The sequence below is a fragment of the Antennarius striatus genome, chromosome 4, assembly GCF_040054535.1.
Source record: "Antennarius striatus isolate MH-2024 chromosome 4, ASM4005453v1, whole genome shotgun sequence".
Lineage (NCBI taxonomy): Eukaryota > Metazoa > Chordata > Actinopteri > Lophiiformes > Antennariidae > Antennarius > Antennarius striatus.
Window position 1 is genome coordinate 25489239 of NC_090779.1, and position 21248 is coordinate 25510486.

A 21248-nucleotide genomic window follows, 5' to 3' on the forward strand; every position below is an offset into this window, starting at 1 on the left:
TAGATGACCAGCTCTAACGCTGAGCCACTGCCACCCCATAATATGTTCAAAGAAAATCATTCAAAGGTGTTAACATTGTAGTTTTTGGGTGAGCTGTATGTTCTGATGGTTAACTGGTGCGAGTATAGTGGTTGGGTACGCCCTCCACGCCACTGTGAATTTACCAGTTTGGGATCATTAATGCATAATTAGTTTTTGGTACAAAGAGAATTTTAAAGTTAATGAACACATTGGCTAATGGTCCAAAACGGATCATGTCATGAAATTGTATGCGCCTCGCCATGGCAACGTGTCCGGTGCATGACAAACTAAAATGAGACCTTTGTACAACTATATATTTTATTATACATATAAACATTTCAACATTCATTAAATTGCAAACATAAGAACAATATTTGTGCAGTGTATGCCGTGGTATGGTATGTTTTGTTGTTGTGTGTGTGTGTGTGTGTGTGTGTGTGTGTGTGTGTGTGTGTGTGTGTGTGTGTGTGTGTGTGTGTGTGTGTGCCTGCGTGCGTGTGTGAGAATGAATGTTTACTGGCACTTGAAACACGATTTACAGATAATCCTGTAGTGCCTCTTGCATGCATGTGCGTGACACTTTGCGCACTGGCTCCACACTCCCTTCTGATCAGCGCACAGCATATGCAAGTCTTACGTGATTTGGCCGGGACCGGCTGTGGCTCCTCCCCTGCCCCATCTTCCTCTTGATTGGCCCGGCCCTGGACTTCACGGACCAGGCTCGCCGAAAACGGTGCCCTAGGCATCCGCGGTCGGTTCTCCATTGCTGGGGTGACGAGCGCTGCGCCGAGCTGCTCCAAAAAAAGGTGGCGTTTCGTGGACCGAGAGCTGTTCCAGCCGGGGTACACAGACAAGAAAAGACGGAAGGCGTTGTAGCAGGAAACATGGACCATGTGATAAAAAAGACACCTGGGCCAGCGGCGCGTTTGCCGGCTGCAGGAGTAGGTGCCACAAGCCTGCGGAAGAAAAACAAATTACACGAATGATATGCATACAATTTCACACATCCCTCTTGATAAATAGAAAAATATTCAACGAAATAAAGTGCATAGGCTATTGCTATATCGCACAATCAAACGTAGTGAGTAACAGTAAATAAATACCAGTAAGTGAAATAAATAAGTGATGCGTAAATACCTGGTCCAGGTGGTCGACGGCTCCTTTGCAGCGATTATAGTCCATTATTATTTGTGGGGGGTTTTTCCCCGATTCCTGGACCTCTGGTTCCCGGTGTTTTGTGCTCAGGAGAAGCACGTTTGTTTTGTTTTGTTTTTTTTGGGGGGGGACGACATATGACACGATCGCTGTCTTCATGCGTGAATCCGAACAACGATGACTGCACTTGCCGCTGTTTACTGTCTAAGAGCTGCGGGGGGAGCACAGCCAGCCCCCCCAGCCAGCGGAAAAGATGTAAAAAAAAAATTGTCCGTGGTCAGCGTGTGGCCCTGGAGCGATTCAGTGAGCTCAAGTGCCACACGCATTCCTTGGTTGCGCTCCACCGGAGCTGACGCAGACCTCCCCGTATAAACCTGGAGCCTCCACGCGTAAGAGGTCTGGACATCACACAAAGCCCAGATTTTGAGTCTGTACTTGGCTGGTTTGGAAGGCATGTATTGTTTGAATGAACAACGGCCCCTAAAAGCGACCATTTATCTACTGTGGCTTCTTTTGATCCAGCAAATTTTGCTGGATCAAAAGAAGCCTCCGCTCACCTATTGGATGAATGGAAATACATATTTTTGCAGGTGTGTAAACACAGACCTGCAAAACAAATCATGTCCTTTTTCATGTCCTTCTGTCACACCCACTACCTTTCATGAAGGTAGTTGTTGTGAATGAAGGAACGAAAATAAGAACAGGAGGAGTAAACAGGAGGAGTAAACACAGACGGTGGGTCTGTGTCTGGGCTGTGGGGTCAATGTGGGGACAGTGGCTTGCTGCAGACAATGAAGATCATGTTGCATTATAACATGGCAGCATTATTGTATATAGTAATATATATAATATGCATATATAATATATTAATATATTATATATATATATATGCCTATAGCATATGAAAAATATGTGGTTATAATGGGAGTCAATGAGACCATTTTTGTACCAATTGGTTCCTGTGTGTACACGGTGACAATCTACTATTCTATACACTTCCAATGACAGGCATTAAGGAATTTAGAAAATAAAGTTGAAAGAAAATGACTGGCAAAATTTAATATATTTAGCCTTTTAATTGACTGATTTATTGGGAAAGAAAAACATAAAAACAACAAAAATGTCACTTTTGGTACCAATCAGTCCCCAAGGGTTAAAGGATAATCTAATCTAATCTGGTGTGATTTCTTTATTACAGATGAATCCAGCCTTGGCCTGCAGCTGTTTATTCTGTTAATATTTACATTGGATCATAAAAGGGATCATGAATCTCCTTATTGAAGCTTCTCTGGGTTATCAGAGATAAACACCCAGAAGCTCCAGAACCGGCTCGGTCTGGTCCAGGTGAAGTCGGGTCTCCTTCACCTCCTCAGGCGTCACATCTTCACTGTTCTATCATCTCACCTTGACCTTCATGTTCTGGATCCACTTCCAGTGCTGTTAAATGAACGGTTACCTTCAGTGAGGTCACTGAAACCTGACCAGAACCCAACAGTACCAGGATCCGTGACTAGAACACGTTTTCAGTCCCATGTAGAACTTCCACACACGTCGCTCCGGGTGACATTTCCTGCTGCGGCGCTCGGATTGCGATATTATTTGTTCTGCGGTTAAACGTTTGCTAACAGCTAGCGAGCAGAAGATCAGGAGTGTGTTACACCAGGATTTAGAGCCAGAATCCAGGTGGCTTCTCACCTGCTGAGTGGACACACACCTCCGGGCCGTCGTCTCCTGGTGGTCCGCTCCTCCGGTCTGCAGCTCTGGAACCCGACACACACAGACGGACTGAAGTCCAGCTTCACTCTCCTCCCCCAGCAGGAGGAGATAAGACGGGATCCGTGATCCCGACGGATCCAGGTCAGGTTTGAGGCGTGGCCAGCTGGGAGAACGCCAAGCCGCGTCGCTGTGGCGACAGACAGGATGCTTCCAGGTGACGCTGTGGTGAGGTGAGGGAGCAGGAGGAGACTCCCCTGTCTGAACCGTTTCTGTAATAAATCTGATCAGAACCAGGCTGGTATTGATCTGGAAGCTGATCGGTTGACAAACGACCTCAAACCCAGACCTGGAATCTCATTTTTATTTCACAGACACAAATAAGAATGGGGGGGGGGGGTCATTTGGAGCTCTTTATACAGCGAGTTTGGTTTTACAGTTATGAACAGGAAACGTGTGAAACACAGAAAACAGCAAAATCTATGGACCCGACTAATGTCTGGGACTCTTCCTGCTTTAGACTCTCTCCACAGAAATGGGGGGGGGCGTTCTTTCTATTGTGGTCAGCTGAGAGACACATGTCTGTGTCACACACACACACACACACACACACCCCCGTTCAGAAGACACAATCAGGAGTGTGAGGAGATGAAGTCACTTCCTGTCATGTGTGCTCGTTTCCTCACCTGGTTCTAATGTAAATAAAAAAATCAATAACCCCTCCAGATATGGTCATCGATGTTTGATCGCCATGGAAACAAAACCAAAACCCTTTCCCGTCTCTTCCCTGGTGGTAGATTACAGTTTGGAGGCGGACCTCCCCCCCGGGGGGGCTCCTCCATACAGGTTCTCCCTGAGGAACACCAGGATCTTCCTCCAGGCGTCCTCCTGAGCGCGAGAATGCGCAGCCGTCTCTCCACCCCACAGAACCATCACTGCGGACGAGAACCCCCCCACCGCGTTAGTGAACCATTGGGTTCCAGGCCTGTTCTGCACCGGTGGGGGTGGACCTACGTTTCATGTTCATGTCCACTGTCTTGAAGATGCTGGTCCGGGCGTGCGGCGTGAACGGAGGTTCGATCAGGTGACCGGTGTCGGGGTACTGCAACACCGTCAGCAGATGGGCGTTCCCAGCCCGCCGCATCATGTCCTTCACCTGGGAACAGGAGGGGAGGGGCATCATCTCAGCTTCAGGAAGTCCATCAACGGGGGTCACGTTCTCCACAGTCTTAACCTTCTACAGCTGATCTGAGGTCTAGTTCTGGTGTTGGTGTTCAGTTTGGTTTTACCGGTCAGTGGTGGACAACGGTTTCTTCTCAACAAGCTTCTAAAAAGTGGTTTCATCTTGGTGGAAACCAGATATCCAGGAGTCATAGCATTGGAGGAAGTGAAAGTGTCAATAAATCAACTCACATCCATTGCAACCTCCTTTGCAGCAGTGTTCTGATCATCCTCACCGACAACCAGCAACAGAGGACACTGGAATCTGCCCACCTGTGATAAAAACATAGGTGTGTGAAAAGTGTGTAAAAAACCCCAACAGTCAGTCACAGGTAAACCAGCAGGTGACCTTTGTTACTCAAACTGAAACCAGAGTCGGTCGTCTCTAACCCTGACCTCTGACCTTAACTCTACCCCTTAATAAAGGTCACATGACTGCACTCACGTCCACTTTGAGTGACGGGTCGGTGGGAATGGGGAGGAGCAAATCACGCCAGATCACTGCGTCGTCGTCACTGAAGCGTGTCTTATGACCCTGACTGGAGGAAACATGAAGGGAGACGTTAACACGTATGTGGAGTACGTCATGTAGAAGCACGTGCAGAAATCCGTCGCGTATACACGCCTCAAGACGTCCCTTTCTTGTGGATCCGACAGATGGGCGTGTGTGTGTGTGTGTGTGTGTGTGTGTGTGTGTGTGTGTGTGTGTGGGAACTTACTCATTAATGAAACCCTGGATTTGTTCCATAGTCGTATTGGGCTGCACATGACTCCCATTAATACACACCATACAGCTGAGCTGAAGGACCACACACACACACACACACACACACAAATTATGTACAAGAAAGATCTTCGATCAGCTGATGGATGATGATGGATGGATGACGGATGGATGATGAATGGATGAAGGTGAATCGTCTTACCTTGACGACCTTGGAGTACGCAGCCATCTTGAAGGTCATACTGGTTCCAAAGGAAAGTCCAAACATGGCGATCCTGCTGCCCAGAACCTGGGGGTGGTCCCTGAGGACGGTGTAGGCCTTCTGCTCCAAGAACCACGAACACCAGGAGGTGTGACACACCAGGAAGTGGAAATGTTTAGAGAACTTATCCAGTTGGACGTTGACATTCTGAACTCATGGATCTTTGAAGCGGATCAATAGAACATATTAACGGAAACATTCCTGCACCGACTGGATTTACCTCGAAGTAGTCGTCTCCCACCGCCTTCCTGGTCTCCACGGCGACCTTTGGCGTCAGGTAGTCAAGGGCCAGGGAGGCGAAGCCGTGTGAGGCCAGCAGCGCTGAGCGATACTCCACCAGCTTCCCCCCGCCCCCCCACAGGTCCAACACCCCGGGGAAAGGGCCGGGTCCTTCAGGCAAAACAGGAAATGAACCACCTGATCAAATCCATGATGCCCCAGTCGGACTGGGGGGTGGGATTCGGTGTACCTGCGGGCAGGAAGAGCGTTGCGGTCAGTCCTCCATCCTTCACCGGGATCCTGCGGATGCCGGGCGCCAGGTACCAGCGCTCCACCTGAGCCACAGCCAGAACCGCTTGATCCGCAAAGTCCTCCGTCAGGTGACCCGGGTGCACCGAGATCCTCACCTCCATGGGAGTCTGGACATTCATCTTCCTCATCCTGAGGGATTATGGGAAATTCCTGATTCCACTTTCAATCCATTCCAGGTACAAACTGTGGGAACACTTCCCTCCCCGTTGGCCCACCTGAGACCGGGTTTGGACCCGGGAACGGGTCTGAGGCTCCAAAGCAGACCCATCTGTTCCACCCCAGAATACGTCCCCCCCAGACTGGGATCCTCTGAGACTGTGAAGAAACAGCATTTCATGAAGAAGTCTCAGACCTATAACCCCCCCACCCCACCCCTGAACCCTCAGACCCCCACCGGGTCCGTGTTGTTCATGAACCGTTACCATTCACGGTCCCGGTGGCGTCGGCGTTGTAGTGACCAAAGGCCTCCCAGCAGTGTTCATCGTCACTCGTGTAGGAAGCACGGAGGGTCAGCGGGGAGCCAGGGGGGGCGCTCCGGACCAGGACCACCAACTTCTCATCCACCATTCCTCTGGACGGGTGGACCGACAGCAGGACAGAACCCGGGTTCCTGTCCATGATGACCTGAGCAGACACACGCCAGACATCAACAACCAATCAGCATGAGCCCATCTGGTGGTTCCCACCCCCCACTGCATTGTGGGAATAACTGGGCTTATCTTTCTGCTTCCATCACGATGTCCCTGAGAGGTCAAAGTAGAAGAGAATCTCTGAAGGACTTCACACTCGCGTCCCCCCACACCTCAACCCCCTCCCCCCCAGAAGAAAGGCATTGATTAACTGAGACAGTTCTCCTTCGAGAGCATTGATCATTAACACGACCGGAATGAAATGGGAGGGGTAAGTTTAGTTGGGTTGACTCTTCACCCTCCTGACCCGTTTTCTCTCAGCAGCAGGCGACCGCTTACGTTTTCCTCCTGATGGTGGCAGTGACATAACGCTGCCACGCACTTTATACTTACAAACAACTGTTTGCACTGTTGCTCTTGGAACCTGCAGCTGCTTTGAAATGGCTCCAAGTGACTTTCCTGACTTGTTCAAGTCAATGATTCTCTTTTTCAGATCTGTGCTGAGCTCCTTTGACTTTCCCATTGTTGCATTTGTGAGTGTTTTTATCCAATGAGCCCATTTTAAATGGCCTCAGAGAAGTCACCAGCTGTCGTCACTCATGATCACTCACAAGAAGTTAAGAGGCCATGCTATGAAGCTCATGTCATTGACACAACCTTTTAAGTCCCCAAAATTGCTCATTCATGTTGCTGTATGTATATTTGTGACCCAGCAGAACCAAACTTCATGAATGTTTTTTGTGACAAAGAAGGATCTGTTCCGATCACTATATCAGAGAAAAATCAGAGCTGTAGAAATAACTGGAAACTCAAGACAGCCATGATACTATGTTCTTTACAAGTGTATGTCAACTTCTGACCACCACTGTACATTACACTCTCCATGAAGGTGTACACACATTACAGTCTCCATGAAGGGTACACACACGTTACACTACACCACATTTTTGGATCACGTTACAAATCCAGTCTGGTTCCAAGGTTTTTATTCTCACTTCAGTCACAGAGATCAACGCCTTACTCAGGAGGAAGAAACTGTCCACAACAATCACCAAGCAGCAAGTAAAGCATCACAGTGCTGGAATATTATATATCATATATATTCATATATCATATATATTCATACCAGAATCAAACGGACCCACCTTGAAGCCTCTCACCAGATCAGCTTCACTCTCCACGGCTCCAACTCACTGGATCAACATCAACCGGTCCTCCAGCCCCATCAGCTGCAGGTGACCTTTATACCAGGTGTGTCCAGCCTCAGTGGGAGGAGCTTCAGTTTCCACCTACTGCAGCACCAACGGTATAGCTTCAAAATGAGAGGGAGGAATTCACTTCAGGCACATTATTAAATTAAATTAAATCAAAAAGGTAGTGAAAATGCAACACTATGCGACATATCTGTTTTTGTATATATATACATATACACACACACACACACACACACACACACACACACACACATATATACTTTACATATACATATATTCTGTATATATAGACAAATATACACACCATTGAATAAGGATATATATCAAAGGAAATGAAATGAATGCCGCACAATGCCTGCAGAGAACCCACACACCCTCTGACCTTTCACCTCTAAAGAGTATAGGGAGATGGGGGGAGAGAGTGGGGGACCCCTGAGCCAAATGAGTGCACAACAACAAAGTGTTAACGTCTGGTTGTTGGTCAGTACTAAAACATCCATCTGTTCCTTGTGAGCCCTTAGAATATAAGACTTTAGAGCTCTACCATTGAGTCCACACCCAAACAAGATTATAGAGTTTAAATTTAAATAGAGTTTAAATTCAAGTAGATTAAGACTTTAAATTCAAATCGAGTATAAATTTAAAGAGTTTAAAATCAAAGAGTTTAAATTCAAAGAGTTTAAATTCAAATAGTTTGAATTCAAATAGTTTAATTTCAAATAGAGCTTAAAGTCAAACAAAACTTAAATTCAAATAGAGTTTAAATACAAACAGAGTTTAAATTCCAATAGAGTTTAAATTCAAAGAGTTTAATTTCAGTAGTTCTCAAACGGATGTTCTGACGCACCTGATCCTCACCTGAGGAAACACAACACATGACCTTCACGTGATCTCAGCAGCAGACCTGAAATCACGTGACTGCACTGAGTGACGGTTTCAGACACAGCGTGATGGAGTTCTGTCGTCATGACAGTGGGCGGTGTCAGCTCACCTCCCAGCCACTGCCGAGGCGCCCCTGAGCAAGGCGCCGTCCCCCCCCCCCCCCCACAAGCTGCTCATTGGGGCGCGACCCCCCCCCCCCCCCCCTGTACTGAGTGTTATGAACTGCATGCCTACAGGCCCCTTCATCAGTGACCTCCGACTGTGTGACGTCATGGTCACGTCGTTTCTTTGGAAGGCTCGCGAGACCCGGCAGCGCTCATTAAAGTTCCAGATTTATGACGTCCCCAATCACGTCGCCCTGACGTCATCAGATCGTGTCGTCGACAGGCGGTTAAAAGAAGTGAACAGAACGCTGTCCAGGTGGGACAGCTAGCATTAGCACCCCGCTGGCTAGCGACCAACCCCCCCACCACTCACCCCGCTGAGCCCCCCCGGCTCCGAGAGTAAAGGTCAGTCCGGGGGACGTCCGACGTCCGTCCGGGAGAGAGGGGGTCTTGTTTCTGTCCTCTTCCGGTCTCTGTCCTCTTCCGGTCTCTGTCCTCTTCCGGTCTCTGTCCTCTTCCGGTCTCTGTCCTCTTCCGGTCTCTGTCCGTCCTCTGCTGCACGCGCCAGGCTATCGCACGAGCCACTCTCCCACTCTAACCCCTCCCCCCTCCTCCCCTCCTCCCCTCCCCCTCCCTCCCCCGCAGTGACGTCAGACCAACAAACCGGTTCAACAGTCTGAACGTTCTACCTATATAACAACGTGTGTGTGTGTGTGTGTGTTTGTGTGTGTGTGTGTGTGTGTGTGTGTGTGTGTGTGTGTGTGTGTTTGTGTGTGTGTGTGTGTGTTTGTGTGTGTGTGTGTGTGTGTGTTTGTGTGTGTGTGTGTGTGTTTGTGTGTGTGTGTGTGTGTGTGTTTGTGTGTGTGTGTGTGTGTGTTTGTGTGTGTGTGTGTGTGGCTCACACTGATTTATTGTGTGTGTGTGTGTGTGTGTGTGTGTGTGTGTGTGTGTGTGTGTGTGTGTGTGTGTGTGTGTGTGTGTGTTGAAACACAACATGATGAATGAGCCTCATTTCCCAGCATCCTCTGGGCCCTGCGATGCTAATCATGTAATAACCAGTCAATGTGCGAAAAAACATATTGTGATGAGTTAAGAGGTCAGAGGTCACCTGCCTGTGGTCTGGTGAGAAACGGCCTGAGCCACGCCTCCCGGCCACGCCCCCGGCCAGTGCCCCGCCTCCCGGTTCGGGCCCGCCGACCCAGATGATCAGCTGCTTTAGAATGTGTTCACTCAGTTAATATTCATGGGGTCGCTCCTTATTGTTTCCTTTTGGGAGGGGGGGTGATGTGGAGGTGACGGGGGTGGGGGTGTCTCATTCACAACCTAGAGACACAAAGAGGGGAACACCTGTTTCCAGCAAAGGGGGGGGGGGGTGTCTGCGTCTCATCTGAGCACCAACTCAGCAGAAAACTGATGGAACTAGAATTAAAATGAAAACACTTGAGGGAACAAAGAGGAACGAGAAGAGGACCTGACTGGGGGTTCTGGGAACACAGACCACAGAGGTGGTGGAACGTCTCCAGACCTCCAGCAGAACACCTGAGTCCGTCTGGTGGGATCTCCTCAGCCCTCCTGAAGAACCTGTTCCTGGGGATGAGTGACCAGCAGTCGTCTTGGGGGTTCCTCCACTGCTCCTTGGGTTGCTCTCCCCGTTCTGTCCAGCTGGGGGCAGTATGAGAGGCAGGGGGGTCAACAGGTTCACACCGTCCACCAGCTTGAGTCTCCATCAGTCCACCCCCCTGTCTCAGCCCCACCCCTGGTTCACGTGGTGCTGCTGACAAACGGGGTTCGGTTTGTGTGAATGTCCGTTACTCAGCCAGAACTTCAACCTCTCTCCACAAGGCTGAGGAAGACCTTCAGCGCCTCCTCCTCCTCCCTCCAGACAACACAGCTGCTTCCTGGAGGAACTGGTTTGGTTTGTTTTGGTTTGTTTTGGTTTGGGTTCATGTAAAGCACACGTGTGTATGTATGAAACACACTGACAAATGTAAAGGGCAAAGGTCGCCATGCAAATCATTCAGATACTGCCTTTTGAAATTCTATTGTATAAATAACAGCGTTCATATAAACCTTTTGAAAAACAAACGTTTGTTTAAGAAGTAAAAATTGTGATGGAAAACACCCTGTTTTTTACCTTTTGTGTTTATTGTCTCATTTATTGGTAAGCCATTGTTAATAATTGTTAATTTATTGGTTAAGTATACCGTAAAACTGCAGTGATACTCTTAAAAACATAAATAAACGTAAATTACATAAAGCTTTAAAATGCCTACATGGAATGACTGCTTCTAACTTCAGATCATACTGGTACAAGATGTCTGAGCACTAAACTGTATCTTCTCATGATCCATAACGTGAAACCTGCTCTTCAATAATCTGGATAAAAGGTCCGATGTGACGGTTTGGGGAGAACCTCATTAGAACCACTGGTGGAAGTGATGAGAGACGAACAACACATCTGGATCTGGTCTTTAAAGTTACTGGGACACCGTCACTGCAGCAGGAGAGCCCCGGGCGGCTGCAGCAGAAATGTCCACACCGATCCGCTTCGGGGGAAACCCTTCATCTGGCGCCGGGGCTTCCAGGTCCTGTTCTCGATGGCGAACTCCAGAGTCATGCTCCTGTTGAGCGTGAGCACAGAGTTCCCTCTGACCACCGCAGTGAAAAGGGAACCCTTGCTGTTGGCGAAGTGTCCTGGCAGAGATGACCATTGGCCCGAGGTCAGATTATAGCAGTCCATCATGCATCGCAGGAAGTCGTCCGACGGTCCGTTCCTGATGACGTACAGATTGTCCCTGTGTCCGACCAGGCAGTGGCCGTAGCTCTGGCGCCTGATCAGGGTGGTCACCAGCTGCCACGCGTCTCTCTTTGGTAGGAGCTCGTAGATCTCTGAGGTCTCCATTGGCTTCCATAAGCAAACGAACACCCTGCTCATGGCCTTGGTGCACGCCGCTCCCGCCGCCGGTCGAGGCAGGTGAGCAGCAAAGCCCCACCTCCCAGTAGTTACCTCATACGTCTCCACGGACGACATCGCCTCTCGGTTGTACTCTCCTCCGATGGCGTAGAGACGACCATCAACACCAATGAGGCTGAGATTGTACCTCAACTGTGACGGAGAGGAGAACCTGTTCCAGGAGTTGGTATCAATGCTGTAGCAGAAACAAGAGTCGACGACTTGTTTGTGAAGTCCGTGAACTCCTCCCACGACGTAGAGTCTGTTGTCCAGAACGGTCACTCCGGCCATGGAGGTACTGGCCTCTAGTGGGAGGTCCGTCAGAACCTTCCAACTGTCGCCAACTTCATCCAGGTAGCAAATTGTCCTGCAGGCAGGGTGGACAGTCTTGTCCACGCCACACGTCACGTGGGCCCCCACCGCCACAAACATGGTGGGGGTCAGAGACTCCACGTAGGACGTCAGCTCTGACGGAAAAGCCTTCCTGACCTCCGCCCCCACGTCAGCGTACACGTTCCGGATAAACAGTGCCGCGGCGTGACAAAGCTCTGTCAGACCGAAGGTCGCGGCGGTGTGACACATCAGCAGACAGTTGTCCGAGTCGATGATGTCAATCAGGTGCTTCATGAGCGGAGACGTCTGCAGGAACGCAGCGCATTGGATGGCCTCAACGATGTCATCGCCGTCCAGGACGGGCGTCTCGCCTCGTAACACGGACATTGCGATGAAGAAGCCTCGAGCCGGCAGCGACTGGAGGTGGAGTACCTCCTGCCGGCACTCCTTCATCCCAGAACGGTACAGAGCCTGGAAATAGTCACATCCCTGAACGAGTAACGTCTTCTCCTCACAGAAGCGAGTGTCTCCCACCACAATGGTGAGTGTAGAGGCAGAACATGACGGGTGTGTTTGACCTGCACCGTCAAAGCCACCGCCGCTGGATTCCCTGCTGTGCATCGTACCTGAGAAGGTCCTCCATGAAGACGTCAGCAGACAGTCAGTCGGTTCTCAGTGTCTTCGGTTGGAACGGGACAGGAGTTCGTCCTGCGTTTGAAGCAGCGTCCCTCTTCAGGGAGACTCAGTTGTTTCAGAGTTCAAAATAGACGCAGCTAAAGATAGACGAGAACAAGTGACCTCAGTCCAATCCACGTGTGGGACAAGAGGGCAGGGTGGACGAGGAGCAACGCAATCTACAACGCACTTCACTAATTTCCTTTTGGGGATTATAATTAGTGTATAAAATAAAGAAAATAAAGTTTCACAAATGTCAGTAGAAACCATCTGGTCATGTGACAGAGAAACACCACATACCACCCCCCACTGGTCAAGGTCAAAGTTCAAACAGATAAGATAGAAAAACAGGGGAGGTTAGTGTGAGTAAGACCATAGATCAAAGCACTAGCTTTGATCTTTGACCTATGCAAGTAGGTCAAAGATCAAAGCTAGTGCTTTGATCAATGACAGTAGGTCAGAGCACTAGCTTTGATCTTTGACCTGTGCAAGTAGGTCAGGGTAAAAGTTTGGATTCAGGGGTGTCACAGGATGTTGCAGTCTGTGACTGCCTTGGTTCTAGTTCAGCGGACCCACTTATAGAGTGGTGTTTCTGATCCACAGACAATTCTGAACTTTTTGGGGCAACCTGACCTAAAAATGATGTTCACGGGTCCAAGAGTTCGGTTCTGGGTCTGAATCACCTAAAGGAGTGGGCCAAGAACCTTTCAAAGGTTCTGGATCTCATTTATGTAGAAGTAATAAAATGTAAAGTTTCAAGTGAATTTAATATTATATAGGCCGGATTCACAGAGAATGTCTCAAAGTGCTTTACAATCTGCACTCAGACGGTTATTGTTGTTATATTTTATATTTTTATTTTATATATATGTATGGTGTGAGAAATGAGGAGGATATATATATATATATATATATATATATATATATATATATATATATATATATATATATATATATATATTTATATATATATAAATAATAGTTTTTTATTTGAACCCTTCACACTGAACTGTTGCCGCGGGTCAGAGTCACGTGACGTGTTTAAAAGTCTTCCTCGTTCATTCATTCCAGACGAGACGTTCGGCCGCAGCGCCCCGCTTGAATCCTTGCGCCAGGCCCACTACGGTAAAGTAGTCCGCGTGTGTCTTCCTAAGTAGACGGCTCGTCTTCAGCCTCTGGCCCCTGACTGCATCGCGGTTCGTGTGTGTGTGTGGGGGGGGCACACCTAACAAATCTCCCAGAACGGGGCTGCGTTATTGTAGTCCACGGGGGGCGGCGGAGGGATCTACTTGTCCTTTGTAAATGCGCGGCGGAGCAGCAGTGGCGCGCTTCTCTGGAGGCGCGTGGGTCGGAGCCGCTCCAGCTGCGGGTCGGTCGTGTCGTCGCTCCGGTCCGGTCCGGTTCCGTTCTCCGGTGAGAACCGGCAGCATGCTGCACCCCAAGCGGGGCTCGTTCCCCCACATCCCGCCCGCCGTGGACGGACCGGCGAAGCTACCTCACGGTAAGGGTGCCGGTCCTCGCGTGTTTTCCTCCCGTGACCCTGTTCTCGTGTCCTCATCCGACCTTCCCTCACCGGAGACGGGCTGGATCCGAAGCGCGTCTCCGGTTCCACCGGTGACCGTTTGTGGTGACTTGTGCTCCGGTACCGGTCTGATCGGTTTGATTCTCACCATTTTTAAACGACTGGTAACGGCTCACTAGTGTGTGTGTGTGTGGGGGGGGGGGGTGCTTTGTGTTTACACGGTAACATGGACCCGCGTTAGCCCCCGGTGGTCGTGTGAACACCGGAGGCTCCGGTCCCGGCGGTCGGTCCAGTTCGACCGGAACCGCCTTCATCTCCGCTCCTTGTGTCTTCCAGCCAAACCGGAGGAGCCGCCGTTCGAGCAGCTGTACCGGCGGGGCCCGGTGCTCGGCAGCGGGGGCTTCGGGACCGTCTACGCCGCCGTCCGGCTGGCGGACGGACAGCCGGTGAGAGCGGGGGGCCGTTGTTTTGGTTCAGCCACATGGCCGCCAGTCCTTAAAGCGGCCGCAGCACGGCTGTTTCCGGTGGGACTTTACAAAATAAAAGCACAATAGATCCTGACAGTTCCACTGGTTTCCAGTTTAAAAGTATTGAATCAAAAACTTACATAAATATAAACAAAAATGTAAAATTAAATATTTCTTAATTTCTCTTCTGGGATTATAACAGTTTAATAAAAAAATAAAGCAAATTTAAATTAATTTAATTTAAAATTAAAAATTACATTTATAAATGTGTATATAAAACATACATAAAAATGTAATTATAAATGTATGCACTGAGCAGAAGAGAATAAATCTATGACAACGCAACACAAAAAAGCAAAAAGATAAATAGTGAGTCAAGCCTTTACTGTTGATATTAATTATCTTAAAATTCAAATCCTGCCCATTAGTTCGGTTCTGAACGGACTGTTCAGGTTCTCTGAACCGCAACAAGGACTTCTGGGCTTCTCTCTTTTGACTTGTCGTCCCTTCGGTGGACTTCCGGTGCGGCTGTGGTCAGCTGGGGGGGCTTGACGGTTGTGTGCCGTCTGCATGTGCTCTTTGTTTTCATGGTGTGTGTGACGGTCCCGACATGGGGACAGGATCTTCTGTTTAACTGAAGTCTCCTGGACCCGGAAGTGGATTCATGTTTAAAGTTACAGTTCAGAGTTAGAACCCTTTGAAAAACTTGATCCGTGTTCAGGAGGATGTTCTGTGTTCCTGTTTTAAGGTTTTAGATTTGCTCCAGAGTTCTTCTGCCTTCATGCCCCTTAGCATTCATGCTAACGCTAACTATCTGCAGGTGGCGGTCAAACACGTGTGCAGTGAGCGGGTGAACGAGTGGGGAACGCTGGTGAGCACCGCCTCCGTTTGACATGTAGATGACCCACTTCCTGTCAGGTGACTAGCTGATCAGGGGAACCCTGAGGCCTAACCGTCTGTCATTGGTCTGTTCCAGGGGGGCAGGGTGGTTCCCATGGAGATCGCGCTGCTGGAGAAGGTGAGCGGGGCGTTTGCTGGCGTGGCGCGGCTCCTGGACTGGTGGGAGGCGGCTGACGGATGGCTGATGGTGATGGAGCGTCCGGAAGCGGGGCAGGACCTGTTTGATTACATCACTGAGCGCGGCGCCTTGGAGGAAGGCGTGGCCCGCAGCTTCTTCCTGCAGGTGCTGGAAGCCGTGCAGCACTGCTACACCTGTGGCGTCGTCCACCGAGACATCAAGGACGAGAACCTGCTGGTAGACCTCCGGACCGGACAGATCCAGCTCATCGACTTCGGCTCGGGGGCCGTCCTCAAAGACTCCGCCTACACTGACTTTGATGGTGAGTGGTAGATGGACCGTTAACTAACCGGGTCTGACCGTTAACTAACCGGTTCTGACCGTTAACTAACCGGTTCTGACCGTTAACTAACCGGTTCTGACCGTTAACTAACCGGTTCTGACCGTTAACTAACCGGGTCTGACCGTTAACTAACTGGCTCCCCGATCCCTGCTCCTGCTGACCACTAACCAGGTCATTAATATTCATGAGCTGTGTCCCTCTCCCCCCCTCCAGGCACACGCGTGTACAGTCCCCCGGAGTGGATCCGGTTCCGCCGGTACCACGGCCGCTCTGCCACCGTGTGGTCACTGGGGGTACTGCTGTTTGACATGGTGTGTGGGGACATCCCGTTTGAGCACGATGACGACATCCTGAGGGGGCGGGTCCACTTCAGACACAAGGTGTCCTCAGGTGAGTCCAGGTGGTTCTGGGTGGTCCTTTGGCACCGCTGCGGTTCCCTGACGCCCCCCCTTCCTTTTTCAGAGTGCGAGCAGCTGATTGGCTGGTGTCTGCGCCAGCAGCCGTGCGACCGGCCCACGCTGGAGCAGATCCTCCTCCACCCGTGGGTGATGGGCGGCGCCGGAGCGCAGACTCACCAGAGCACCGTGTTCCACGCCATCATGGATGACCCTTCGTCCTCCTCGTCTTCCTCCAGCCAGGAGAGCCTCTGATTGGTCGACAGAAGCCACCAGAGGGCGTGGCCTGGACTGGGTGATGTTTGAATGTATTGTGTCGCCCCTCGGGAGTGACGACACTTCCTCTTCAGAGTGCCTTACGATCACATGCAGCTATGTTGCCACGGTTACCAGAGGAGGTGTCCGGGCTAGAGATGTGGAACCCATCCAGGTTCTCCTGAAGCATCTCCATCCGTTCACCGGTTCTCCTGACCATTAGTGACATTTTTAGGAAGCGAGAACGTTGCCTTCACCAAAGGAAAAATGGACCGTGCTCTGTCCCGTTTGATGATGACCTCCAGAATGAACTGATGACCTCCAGAATGAACTGATGACCTGTAGGACCGTTCACATGCTGGATCCATCTGAACGGTCCTGCAGCGCAACAACGCATGTTGTTCAGCCGACAGACCAAAACCCACAAATATTGTTTACAGTCAACAAGCAAAAGGCTTTGATGTCTGAAGTTCCACGCCCAGGTATCCTGTGTTTGGCAGTGTAGGCTCCGCCCACTGGTGGCGTGGGCTGGATGGACACGCCCACAGGACGCCACATGTGGTTTTTAGTTCTGAAACATTCTTGGTTCGAGGCTCCTGACAGGTCCTCCTCCACACAGGAGGTCTGGGGCGTGAGCGTTCAGCTCGCCAGGCGTGACGCCGGGTACCCCGTCCTGACCTGAGGACCAGCAGCTGTTCTGGGTTCTGCCTGTCAGTATTAAACGCACAGTCAATGCAAAGATGTTCCTTTTCTGAACGAGCTGTTGGTGTTTCTGTGAGGAGACGTTCCTCCTGTTATTTATTTGTTTCTTAACATTTTTTTTTCTCCTAAAAAGGATGACAGGGAGTTTTAAATTTGTTTTGTTAATTTACATTTGAAGTTTCTTTTGAAATACATATTTCTTACAGGGGGACCCCTCTTTTTTCCAATTAAATTTTTTGTATATAAACTGACATCCTGACTGGTTTGTTTGCTCCTTTGCTTTATTTTAATTACTGCCAAAATTTCCTGTTATTGCAAGGAGTTTCTATTTTAAAACAATGTGTTTTAGACCTTTTAAACAGCCAATCATTTCAAAGATGCTCTTAATTATGAAACCAGGAGATAAAGAATGACCTGGGAGAGTTTTATTCCAAATATTAGGACTGCAATTTCCAGTGGAATCAATTTTAAATTCAGGTAATGAGTGAATAATTTGAAAATCCTATTAACTATTGATGGGGAATTAATACACACACACACACACACACACACCCAAACAGTTTGTCCAGTAATGAAAAAAGAAATTGTCAGTGGCGTGTGTGTGTGTCCAGGAAAATGGTCTCTGACCACCAACTGATATCAGTGTTATTCCTGTGTGAATGAATGAATTTAAGATTAATTAATTACTTCAACTGATTAATGAATCTTTGATATGAATTAGTTAAAGATGATGGATGCCTGCAGTGCCACCGCCTGCTTGAACAGACACCTGGAAAACGTGAACAAACATATTTTAACCGTAGTTTAAATGTTGGCTGTGTTTATTCTCTCCCACGGAGCCCGTGGAAATCAACGTTTTAATATTGGTCATATTAAAAAAATTCACGTTCTAACGTGACTCGTCTTCCCCGGCGTCATTTTGAACAGGCGCTTCACGACCAGCCTCCGCGGGGTCCTTCCATCGTCAACACCGGAAGAAGACGCACACGGTGAGCAGAGCGCCGTGTCAACCGTGTATAACCGCATTTTATCACCGCTTTTGAACAGAAACATTTGACGTGAGTGAATAAATTCGGTTTAAAGGTTGTTTGGTTCCGATCGACCCGAAGAAAAAACCGGTTCTTAGAATTTTATTCATGTTTTAAATGATTCAATGAAACGCGCCGTTTAAATCAGAATAAATCGGTGTTTGGTTAGTACGTCTTCCGGAACTGAACCGAGCAGCATCCTGTGACGGAACAGACCGTTTTCTAACTATTGTTTTCAGGGGTCAGAGGTCAGGATGGGCCGGTCCTCCAAAGACAAGCGGGACATCTACTACCGGCTGGCCAAAGAGGGGGGCTGGAGGGCGAGGAGCGCCTTCAAGCTGCTGCAGCTGGACGAGGAGTTCCACCTGTTCTCAGGTGAGCGCCAGCTCCGCCCGAGGGCTGAGGACCCCCGACCACCTGCGTGCTAACGTGTGTGTGTGTTCCCGCTAGGAGTCAGCCGGGCCGTGGATCTGTGCGCCGCGCCCGGCAGCTGGAGTCAGGTCCTCAGTCGCAAACTCAGGTCCGTCTGTCCTGATCTCACATGAAGTCATTCAGGAACGTCTTCTGGTCCATCATGAGTGAGTTGTTTGGTTCTGGCCCCCAGGGGCCAGCAGGAGACGGCTGAGGAGGTGAAGATTGTGGCGGTGGATCTGCAGGCCATGGCTCCTCTGGCGGGGGTCACTCAGATCCAGGGCGACATCACCAAGGTGACGACCTCACACGTCCGGGTTTAAGGAACGCGTCCGGCAGACGAGCGTTTCTAGAACGTCGGGAACGTTCTGCTGTGTTCTTCTCCTCAGGTGTCCACGGCTCAGGAGATCATCCGACACTTCGAGGGCCAGCCAGCCGACCTGGTGGTGTGTGACGGCGCTCCAGACGGTGAGGCGTTCACTTCCTGTCCGCCTGGCGGTGTCATGTCTGTTTTCTATTGTCCACCGCTTCCCTTTGGTCTCCATAGTAACGGGGCTCCATGATGTGGACGAGTACATCCAGGCCCAGCTGCTGCTGGCTGTGAGTACGAGTGTGGGTTCATGATGCTGTCTGTCCGGGGGGGTCACGCTGACGCCTGTTTGTCCTGCAGGCCCTGAACATCACGACTCACGTCCTGAAGCCTGGAGGCACCTTTGTGGCCAAGGTGAGTCCAACGGGACCCCCCTCGTCCTCACCTGTTCCTTCAGGTGGTCTTGTCTCATCCAGAGGACTGATCAGTCCACCTCATCCTTGACTCCTTGTCTGCCCCCCAACCACCCCCCACCCCCCACAATCCCCCTGTCTCAGATCTTCAGGGGTAAAGACGTGACGCTGCTCTACTCCCAGCTGAAGCTCTTCTTCAGCGGTGTGACCTGCTCCAAGCCTCGCAGCAGCAGGAACTCCAGCATCGGTGAGTCCCCGCCCTCACACGGAACTGACACAGGAGGGCCATGCCCCCAGCTTCTGAACAGATGCATGCTGGGTAATGTACCGTGGGCTCACGTCCAGTGACAGGGAGGTGCCCAAACTAAACCTGCTTCCTTGTTTACTTACGGATGAGCCTGTGTTCTGTTCATAACCTTATTTGTGTGTGTGTGTGTGTGTGTGTGTGTGTGTGTGTGTGTGTGTGTGTGTGTGTGTGTGTGTGTGTGTGTGTGTGTAGAGGCCTTCGTGGTGTGTCAGAACTACTCTCCTCCTGACGGCTACGTCCCCAACATGTCCAACCCTCTGCTGGATCACACCTACGGTAACTCCAGCCGGTCTACACGCTGCGGGTGGGGGGGTCCAGCCCGGGTCTGGGGGGGGTTATTTGGACCGTGTGTTCTCTGCGTGTCTCAGTCTGCTTCCTGTCCCACAGACGTGGACTTTAACCAGCTGGAGGGGCCGAACCGTGTCATCGTTCCCTTCCTGGCATGCGGCGATCTCAGCGCCTTCGACTCGGACCGGACCTACCCTCTACAGGTGAGGAGCCACGCCCCCATTCTGCTGCTGTGTTCAGGCTAGTCTGGGGGGGTTCTTCTGGACGTTCTATAAAAGCATCAGCAGTTTTCCCAACCAGAGCCAATTGGATTATATATTATAATTCATTTATGCACTACAAATGACATCGTCTAATGATACGCAGATCATCTGAGGAGTCAAACCCTTTTCTTTTGACCTCACCACAGTTTTTCTTAATAACGAACCTTTGAGGTCTATTGATGTTAAACTCTGAGACATGTTTATAATCTCTTCAAATATTAAATTTTAAACCCCAATAGCAGCCACCAAATCGATCATCAGTGCTTTAAACTATATCCTACTTCATGTAGAAGTTAGACACTTAGTGTGCTGGCGACCCATCTGGGGTGTACCCTGCCTCTCGCCTTGAGCTAGCTGGGATAGACCCGTGACCTGCAGGTGGTTTAGCCTGAACTAGAGGAGTGTGTGGATGTGAACTAGTTGTGACGGCTCTTCCTCCCACTCCCTCCCTCCAGCTGGAGCCGGGGCAACAGTACGAGTACACCCCCCCCACCCAGCCCCCCATACGCCCCCCCTACGAGCAGGCCTGCCACCTCCGTAAGAACAACCTGCTGTCCAGAGAAGGGGACCCGCCCCCCAGGTGTGTGAACCCGGGTGAAGAGGAGCAGCAGCTGAATCCACCTGACCCGACAGGATGAAGGGGCGTGGCCTGTCCAGGAAGAGGACACACTGGGGGGGGGGGCTGTTTTTAGGGCTTTCAGGAGGAACATTTTCTCCCAGACTTTTAATTCCCGTCCTTTATTGAATGTGAACCATCCTGTACATTTTATTTTGGTGAGTGTTTCTGCTGCCATCCAGCTGCTTCCTGTTCGGAGACGGACGCCAGATGACGGAGTAATAGCAGCAACTTGTACAAGTGTACCCACAAAGGATGAATTTGGTCGTATTTAGTATAAAACAAAAGGTTATAGTTGTCATGCTGCTGTGGTTCCACATTCTGTGAACTAATGTCTCAAAAATGAAGCGTGTGAAACAATCTTTTATTTTGGTAGTTTATTGAATTCCAGCAAACAAACGAATAAATAAACGTTATTTTGCTGTTGTTGTTGTTGTTGTCTTCCTTCACACACACATTGTGTGTGTGTGACCTCTGACAGGCCCCAGGATGT

At 50.0% G+C, this 21248-nt stretch overlaps 4 protein-coding genes across 5 annotated transcripts; 2 read left to right on the forward strand and 2 right to left on the reverse strand.

Annotated features, from left to right (window-relative positions):
* Nucleotides 1–3272: 3272 nt before the first annotated feature.
* LOC137593616 (peroxisomal succinyl-coenzyme A thioesterase-like) lies at nucleotides 3273–9034 on the reverse strand. Its single transcript, XM_068312498.1, has 12 exons — nucleotides 8830–9034; nucleotides 7402–7568; nucleotides 6050–6251; nucleotides 5843–5942; nucleotides 5566–5756; nucleotides 5317–5486; nucleotides 5037–5156; nucleotides 4830–4909; nucleotides 4556–4649; nucleotides 4303–4383; nucleotides 3904–4045; nucleotides 3273–3824 (listed from the first exon to the last, which is right to left on the reverse strand). The coding sequence occupies exons 3-12, from the start codon at nucleotides 6243–6245 to the stop codon at nucleotides 3688–3690; spliced, it is 1311 nt and encodes a 436-aa protein (XP_068168599.1). The 5' UTR covers nucleotides 6246–6251; nucleotides 7402–7568; nucleotides 8830–9034; the 3' UTR covers nucleotides 3273–3687.
* Nucleotides 9035–10596: 1562 nt separating this feature from the next.
* kbtbd13b (kelch repeat and BTB domain containing 13b) lies at nucleotides 10597–12508 on the reverse strand. Its single transcript, XM_068312497.1, has one exon. It carries the CDS (start codon nucleotides 12361–12363, stop codon nucleotides 10948–10950), a length of 1416 nt encoding a protein of 471 aa, XP_068168598.1. The 5' UTR covers nucleotides 12364–12508; the 3' UTR covers nucleotides 10597–10947.
* Nucleotides 12509–13762: 1254 nt separating this feature from the next.
* Nucleotides 13763–17334, forward strand: LOC137593917 (serine/threonine-protein kinase pim-3-like). Its single transcript, XM_068313025.1, has 6 exons — nucleotides 13763–13918; nucleotides 14276–14385; nucleotides 15227–15277; nucleotides 15383–15746; nucleotides 15981–16157; nucleotides 16230–17334. Exons 1-6 carry the CDS (start codon nucleotides 13846–13848, stop codon nucleotides 16415–16417), a joined length of 963 nt encoding a protein of 320 aa, XP_068169126.1. The 5' UTR covers nucleotides 13763–13845; the 3' UTR covers nucleotides 16418–17334.
* Nucleotides 17335–18074: 740 nt separating this feature from the next.
* On the forward strand, nucleotides 18075–21168 carry ftsj1 (FtsJ RNA 2'-O-methyltransferase 1). Of its 2 annotated transcripts, none has more exons than XM_068313451.1 (11): nucleotides 18075–18177; nucleotides 18387–18522; nucleotides 18598–18667; nucleotides 18752–18854; nucleotides 18948–19026; nucleotides 19106–19158; nucleotides 19229–19282; nucleotides 19426–19528; nucleotides 19781–19864; nucleotides 19976–20079; nucleotides 20595–21168. In XM_068313451.1, exons 2-11 carry the CDS (start codon nucleotides 18402–18404, stop codon nucleotides 20775–20777), a joined length of 954 nt encoding a protein of 317 aa, XP_068169552.1. In that variant the 5' UTR covers nucleotides 18075–18177; nucleotides 18387–18401; the 3' UTR covers nucleotides 20778–21168. The 2 variants fall into 2 exon arrangements, with proteins under 2 accessions (XP_068169552.1, XP_068169553.1); XM_068313452.1 differs by having other exon boundaries at nucleotides 18082–18108.
* Nucleotides 21169–21248: the final 80 nt, after the last annotated feature.